The 8,572-nt window shown below is 37.4% G+C and overlaps 1 protein-coding gene across 5 annotated transcripts in view; it reads right to left on the bottom strand.

Annotated features, from left to right (window-relative positions):
- Positions 1–2,218: 2,218 nt before the first annotated feature.
- Positions 2,219–8,572, bottom strand: part of LOC148899914 (adenosine receptor A3) — a 30,617-nt gene continuing 24,263 nt past the window's right edge. For all 5 annotated transcript variants that reach the window (XM_088991432.1, XM_088991434.1, XM_088991433.1 and 2 more), the window contains one exon: positions 2,219–4,888. In XM_088991432.1, coding sequence (XP_088847558.1) covers positions 3,996–4,888 — 893 coding nt within the window. In that variant the 3' untranslated portion in view covers positions 2,219–3,995. The remainder of the gene's footprint in view (positions 4,889–8,572) is intronic.

Here is an 8,572-nt window from a genome sequence, read left to right as displayed (position 1 = left end):
GTATATGTATAATTAAATATATTAAATAAAATTAAATATATGTATAAACAAATAATGAAACAAGTAGATAAATAGATGGATAAATAAATAAATACACAAACAAATAAATAAATAAACATGAATGGATAAATAAAACAATGAATACATATATGTATAATTAAATATATGTATAAATAAATAATGAAACAAGTAGATACATAGATACATAAAAAAAGAAATGGATAAATAAATGCACAAACAAAGAAATAAATATATGAATGGATGAATAAATAAAACAATAAATACATATACACATAATGAAATCTATGTAAAAAAAATTAATTAACAAATATATAAATAAATAAATGGATAGATAGATAACTAAATGGATAAATACATGAAGAAATAATGTAAAATAATAATAAATAAATATGAATGGATAAAGAAATAAAACAATAAATACATATATGTCAAATTAAATATATGTAAAACAATATTGAATAAATAAATTAACACATAAATACATGAATAAATATATGTATAATTAAATATATGTATAAATAAATAATGAAACAAGTAGATCAATAGATAAAAAATACATGTATAAATAAATAAATACATGAACAAATAAATATATTGATGGATAAATACATAAAACAATAAATATATATGTAAAAAAATAAGTAAACAAATAGATAAATAAATAAACACAAAAATAAATACATGTATGTATAATTAAATCTATGTAAAAAATAAATAATTAAACAAATAGATAAATAAATAAATAAATGCACGGATAAATAAACATATGAATGGATACATAAATTAAACAAAACATAATTAACTAACTAATTTATATAATAATAATAATAATAAATACATTTAGCATTACCCGTTACAACAAGACCAAGATTTATAATAATAATAATACATTTAATTTTTTGATCAGATATCACCAAATTAAAACAAAACAATTTGGGGAAATGAAAACAAAATAAGAGGCTGAAATTAAAACAAAAAAGTGAATGGTGAGTCTTCACATTTTCAGTGTAATAATAATAATAATAATTAAAAAAAGAATTACAATTAAAAGTAAAATTACAAAAAATACAATTAAAATAAAAACAAAAATAAAATAATAAATTAAATTAAATTAAAAATAAAAATAATCCAACCAACTTAAAACCATCCAACTTGAAGTCACAACAATGCTTAGAATCAAGTTTACAATTAAAATTAAAATTACAAAAAATAAAACTAAAATAAAAACAATAAAAATAAAATAATAAATAAATTAAAAATAAAAATAATCCAACCAACTTGAAACCATCCAACTTGAAGTCACAGGAATGCTTAGAATCAAGTTTGGATTGTTTTCATCGACCATCGACTTAAAAAATAAATAAATAAATAAAACTCCCACTCTTACCCGCACAATAAAAATATAAATATGTTCCAGATGACATTTCTGCACAGCGGGAATGAGAACAGAGTTTTTCAGCGCTTTGCCAATACTCGGAATGTGGGAGTATAGCCCAAGAATCCCCAAGAGGAAAATCGCGATGTAGAAATAACGGACATGCGTGTGCCAAGAATGTCATCCCTTTATGACATACTGGCAATTCCTCGCATCCACGCCTACTCGGAGAGCGCTTCTTCAGCTTACCCGCATTGATTTGTTTTTGAGGGGTGGGGGGATTGAACAGCTCACAACAGTTGATCGTATTCAGCAAGATTCCGTCATGCTAAAGTTTCCGATCCGCCCACTCTTATTCCAAATTCGAGAAAAAAAAGCTTTGCATGAAAGTCACAAATTATTATTATTTTTGCTCTTTCCATCACAAGATTGTGCAGCGCAAGGACTCATAGTCATCTCTTATATTTAAAGGACAACCGACACCTCCGGACGATGCCTGACGTGACATCACGTCAGGAACGCCCCTGACCGAGAAAGCGACACACAATGCATTTTGGGTACTTTTTTTCGTCTTAAAACTCTGTGTTGATGGCGAAATTAGAAGGAAAACTACATAAATAACGCCATGGTGAATCATTGTGTGTTGCACCAAGACTACTATTTGATACTAGTTGGCACAAATTCCCAGCGGACAAATCAGCCCATTTCCAACGGAGCTTGGGCGCCATGTTGTGCATTTTCTGGGACGCTACATTGGAGTCCAGACGACTCAAATTGATCCAGAAGGACTTCTTTCATCGATTCCAAACATTTATACTTTGCTCTTCAGAACTATTTGAATCATATTCGTAAATGGATGAGTAACAAGAAAGCATCTTCTCCCAATCTGAACTGTCTGAAGCCATTGTTTTGATTCTGGAGCAAGGCAGTTTGTGAAGGAGTATCCTGGCGTGATGTCACGAACAAGGGGGCGGGACTTTCCGAATCTGCTCAGTTCCCGAACTCATTTTGTGGCACTTATGGGACACTTTAACATCAATTTTATTGGTGTTTTGCATTTGACTAAAAATATCAGCCTGCATGTTTTGGCTATTTTAGATGCTTTTCCGATGTCAGTTAGGAAACAAAAAAAATGGTGTTGGTTGTCCTTTAAAGTTTTCATTCATGCATTCTTCTCGCAGATTTTGGGACATGCAAGGAGGTCGGTTGTCAAGTAAGATGTATGAATAGTTTTGATTTCCATTATTGATATTGAAAAGCGAAATGGAAAATATGCGGCGGAGCCTCAAGGTGGAGATAATCACTGCAACTAACTCCGGCTCTTAGGCTGAAATTTACTGTAGCCTTTGTGCACCTCACATTTCTTTGTGACGATAGCCCTGTCATTTTCTTGCCATGCTTCATTTGCTTTCTATAATGGCAATTCTAGTGTGCTGTCTAATGGGCTATTCTACAACTTTTATTTCTGTTTGAGGCAGAATCATTAAAATACATAAATACACACATACATACATACATACATAAAAACAATAGATTTTTTTTGGGGTGTGCGGTGGTTTTATTTTTAGCATGCAATGCTCGACATATCGATCGATCATTATACTTTACGTGTTACACGATTTTAGCTCCTGCCGCCGGTTATGAAAAATTGCTTTGAAAACGAAACAACCCTGTCCCAGAGGAATCCACAAAAAAAAAACAGTCTCAGACATTCTAAGCTAGCACGATTAGCTACAAAATGCTGTTTGTAAATAAGACGTTGCTTTATGTACTGCATATAAAATGTGCTTAGTTGTCGTCCACTTGAGGGGGCAGGGGAAAAAATGGCCTTCCGGATATCACTGTGGAGTTGTTTTCCTGAGAAATCACCGACCGAGAGGTCAGAAAAGAGATATTGTGGCTATTGTGGTAGTACAACATACGTCTGTGTAAGCTCTGTCGTACAGGAGTGGTCCATCGATGAAAAGGTTTCTTCAGCCGTCATATGTTGGACGTTTTGCTTCAAATCCAAGATGCTTCTTCAGCAAACTAAAGTCTTACTGGTAGTATCGGCCCTATATAATATATATATATATATATATATATATATATATATATATATCCCTACTGTCCAGACACGGCCAATCGTTAGTCAGGACAATAGGAATAATCAGTGGAGCCGCAGGGAGTAGTCCTCTGCTCCCCTCAACCTGAGAGCAGGGACCGATCATAGCAGTGTCCGGCACCACCATGTCCGGACAGTAGGGATATATATATATAGGGCCGATACTACCAGTAAGGTCGTCCGACACCTTCAAAGAAGTACAGATGACGGCTGAAGAAACCTTTTCATCGATAGTAGAACATAGCTTGCTAAGAATACATGTCGGAATCTACACGTAGGAATCTACAGTATGCGTCTCTGTCCTTGCCAAAAAACGGATTGTTGGCCAAAGTTGCATTTGTCCTCACCCGAGGATGGCACGCAGAGACGAAAATCCCCAGACAGGATAACAACATTGAAAGCCACCACGTCGCCAGAAACAACAACCCGCTTGTTTGCGCACGACTTCCACCATCACCCGCAAATCTCGAGAACCCGCATTCCCACGCTTGCGCCTCAAGTTTTCTCCTCCTGCGAAGGACAACGATCGCGCCGAAAGAGCAGAGTCACACCTTTCCGAAAACGACGGTCCCTCACGCTGTAGATGATGACGTTGCAGCAGCTGTTTGCCGTGAGAATCCAGAAGGCTACAAAGGAGAAGTTGCACCAGGTGTGTCCCACCACGTTCCCTAGTACAAAGACCGCAATGGGGGAAAAGGATGCGATGAAAGCGAACGTTAAGATACTGATTGTCTTAGCGGCTTTGATATCCGAAAAAGACGGTCTATGGGGGCATGAACCTCCTCCCCCTCGTCCTCCTCCATCGGTCAAACTCCCCTCTGAGAGGAGTTTGCGTCTCCTGGAGTACTGCCTGATACTTGTGAACGACATGATGTTGACGGCGAACGTCCCTCCAAGAAGAGTAAAGTCAAATACCGGGAATAACAACAGGATGTTAGCGTCCCGCGGACGCCGGTCGCCGAGCAATACCGGGGAGTAGTTACACATCCGGCTACACTCGTTGTACTCTAAAGTGAAGTTGCGACTGAATAAGAGCGGCGCCAGTGCCAGGAGAAAGCTAGCGGCCCATGAGACCAGGATGAGGAGAAGAGTCCTCCTCCGAGTCACCAAGGTATCCTTGTGGAGAGGCCGTAGGATGGCGACGCTTCGTTCCACCGTCATGAGGAAGATGGTGCTGATGGAGACGAAGGTGCAGCCGGCGAACACCGGTCCGATCAGCATGCAGGGCTGCCAGGAGTTCCTCTGTCCGCTTTGAAGGGAGGGCGGAGATCCGGAACCACTCTGGTACCAAACGGGAGGTGCGTAGGTGACCATCAGTGAGACTTCGGTGAAAACGGAGAAAGGGACGACAACTATGCCCACCATCATGTCGGCGATCGCCAAAGATACTGTTGACAAAAGGGACAGTCAAACCTGAGTTTTGGACCAGAATCCGTTCCGGATCACTGGTCAAAAAAAACATTGTTCGAAAACCGAAACAGCATTTCCCATTACAGTGATACCTTGGCTTACGAACTTTATTTCTTCCCAGACAGAGTGTGTAAGGTGAAAAGTGTGTATCCCGAAAATTTATTTCCCCATAGGAAACCATTAAAATGAGAATAATCCGTTCCCAGGTCCCCATAAAACATAATTTTCAAATTTTCTAAGCCTTAAAAATACACAAAATATACTTTATTTTATGTATAATAAATGTGGTGTTGTATTATAATAAAATAAATAAACTGTACTGTATAATAACGTGGTTTTATTGACCTTTGTGATGGTTGTTGATGGCTTGATGGAATGGAGTGGCCGGTTTCCTCAGCATTAAAACCTTGATGAGGAACATGGGCTTCTTTTACCATCTTGAGGAATGAGCCCTTGTAGTTGCTTTTTCTGTGATCATCTTATCTAATTCCTCATCAATTGTGTTCTGTTTAGCTGGGTTGATAGCTTTTTGCATCAAGTGTACAGATGGCTTGTGCGGGTTGTTTGTGGAGCCTGATTGATAGGATATTTTAACCTTGCAGTCTACACTCTGCTTTTGAACTATCAAAGTTCCTATAGTAAGGCGTTTTTTCCCCGAAAAAAACAACTATGTACAGTAAGGCGTTTTTAGCTGAAAAAAACGACCATATACAGTCAGGTGTTCTGTTGCTGAAAAGTATAGTGAAGCGTTTTAGCTGAAAAAACCACCATGTATAGCAAGGCGTTTTTGGCCGAAAAAAACGACCATGTATAGTAAGGCGTTTTTAGCCGAAAAAAAACAACCATGTATAGTAAGGTGTTTTTAGCCGAAAAAAAACGACCATGTATAGTAAGGCGTTTTCAGCTGAAAAAAACGACCATGTATAGTAAGGCGTTTTTAGCCGAAAAAAAACGACCATGTATAGTAAGGCATTTTTGACCCAAAAAAAAACGCCTTACTATACATGGTCGTTTTTTTCGGCTAAAAACGCCTTACTATACATGGTCGTTTTTTTTCGGCTAAAAACGCCTTACTATACATGCTCGTTTTTTTCCGCTGAAAACGCCTTACTATACATGGTTGTTTTTTTTCGGCTAAAAACGCCTTAGTATACATGGTCGTTTTTTTTCGGCTAAAAACGCCTTACTATACATGGTCGTTTTTTTCGGCCAAAAACGCCTTACTATACATGGTTGTTTTTTTTCGGCTAAAAACGCCTTACTATACATGGTCGTTTTTTTTCAGCCAAAAACACCTTACTTTACATGGTCGTTTTTTTTCGGCTAAAAACGCCTTACTATACATGGTCGTTTTTTTTCGGCTAAAAACACCTGACTATACACGGTCGTTTTTTTTCGGCTAAAAACGCCTTACTATACATGGTCGTTTTTTTCAGCCAAAAACGCCTCACTATACATGGTTGTTTTTTTCAGCTGAAAACGCCTTACTATACATGGTCGTTTTTTTCGGCCAAAAACGCCTTACTATACATGGTCTTTTTTTTCGGCTAAAAACGCCTTACTATACATGGTCGTTTTTTTCGGCTAAAAACGCCTTACTATACATGGTCGTTTTTTTTCGGCTAAAAACGCCTTACTATACATGGTCGTTTTTTTCCGCTGAAAACGCCTTACTATACATGGTTGTTTTTTTTCGGCTAAAAACGCCTTAGTATACATGGTCGTTTTTTTTCGGCTAAAAACGCCTTACTATACATGGTCGTTTTTTTTTCGGCTAAAAACGCCTTACTATACATGGTCGTTTTTTCCAGCTAAAAACGCCTTACTATACATGGTCGTTTTTTTTCAGCTGAAAACGCCTTACTATACATGGTCCTTTTTTTCGGCTAAAAACGCCTTACTATACATGGTCGTTTTTTCCAGCTGAAAACGCCTTACTATACATGGTCGTTTTTTTCGGCTAAAAACGCCTTACTATACATGGTAGTTTTTTTTTCGGCTAAAAACGCCTTACGATACATGGTCGTTTTTTTCGGCTGAAAACGCCTTACAATACATGGTCGTTTTTTTCCAGCTGAAAACGCCTTACTATACATGGTCGTTTTTTTTTTTCGGCTAAAAACGCCTTACTATACGTGGTCGTTTTTTTTCGGCTAAAAACGCCTCACTATACATGGTCGTTTTTTTTCGACTAAAAACGCCTTACTATACATGGTCGTTTTTTTCGGCCAAAAACGCCTTACTATACATGGTTGTTTTTTTTCGGCTAAAAACGCCTTACTATACATGGTCGTTTTTTTCGGCCAAAAACACCTTACTATACATGGTCGTTTTTTTTTCGGCCAAAAACGCCTTACTATACATGGTCGTTTTTTTTCAGCTGAAAACGCCTTACTATACATGGTTGTTTTTTTTCCTCTAAAAACGCCTTACTATATATGGTGTTTTTTTTCGGCTAAAAACGCCTTACTATACATGGTCGTTTTTTTCCGGCTAAAAACGCCTTACTATACATGGTCGTTTTTTTCGGCTAAAAACGCCTTACTATACATGGTCGTTTTTTTCGGCTGAAAACGCCTTACTATACATGGTCGTTTTTTTCGGCTAAAAACGCCTTACTATACATGGTCGTTTTTTTCGGCCAAAAACGCCTTACTATACATGGTCGTTTTTTTCGGCCAAAAACGCCTTCCTATACATGGTGGGTTTTTTTCGGCCAAAAACGCCTTACTATACATGGTCGTTTTTTTTGGGCCAAAAACGCCTTACTATACATGGTCGTTTTTTTTTCGGCTAAAAACGCCTTACTATACATGGTTGTTTTTTTCGGCTAAAAACGCCTTACTATACATGGTCGTTTTTTTCGGCTAAAAACGCCTTACTATACATGGTCGTTTTTATCGGCTAAAAACGCCTTACTATACATGGTCGTTTTTTTCGGCTAAAAACGCCTTACTATACATGGTCGTTTTTTTCGGCTAAAAACGCCTTACTATACATGGTCGGTTTTTTTCGGCTAAAAACGCCTTACTATACATGGTCGTTTTTTTCGGCTAAAAACGCCTTACTATACATGGTCGTTTTTTTTCGGCTAAAAACGCCTTACTATGCATGGTCGTTTTTTTTCGGCTAAAAACGCCTTACTATACATGGTCGTTTTTTTCGGCCAAAAACGCCTTACTATACATGGTCGTTTTTTTTCGGCCAAAAACGCCTTCCTATACATGGTGGGTTTTTTTCGGCCAAAAACGCCTTACTATACATGGTCGTTTTTTTGGGCCAAAAACGCCTTACTATACATGGTCGTTTTTTTTTCGGCTAAAAACGCCTTACTATACACGGTTTTTTTTTTCGGCTAAAAACGCCTTACTATACATGGTCGTTTTTTTCGGCTAAAACGCCTTACTATACATGGTCGTTTTTATCGGCTAAAAACGCCTTACTATACATGGTCGTTTTTTTCGGCTAAAAACGCCTTACTATACATGGTCGTTTTTTTCGGCTAAAAACGCCTTACTATACATGGTCGTTTTTTTTCGGCTAAAAACGCCTTACTATACATGGTCGTTTTTTTCGGCTAAAAACGCCTTACTATACATGGTCGTTTTTTTTCGGCTAAAAACGCCTTACTATGCATGGTCGTTTTTTCCGGCTAAAAACGC

Source organism: Hippocampus bargibanti, linkage group LG03 (assembly GCF_051943395.1).
Source record: "Hippocampus bargibanti isolate YZ-2025 linkage group LG03, ASM5194339v1, whole genome shotgun sequence".
NCBI lineage: Eukaryota > Metazoa > Chordata > Actinopteri > Syngnathiformes > Syngnathidae > Hippocampus > Hippocampus bargibanti.
Note: the sequence above shows the minus strand (reverse complement) of the source record. Positions and strands in the feature narration are given on the sequence as shown.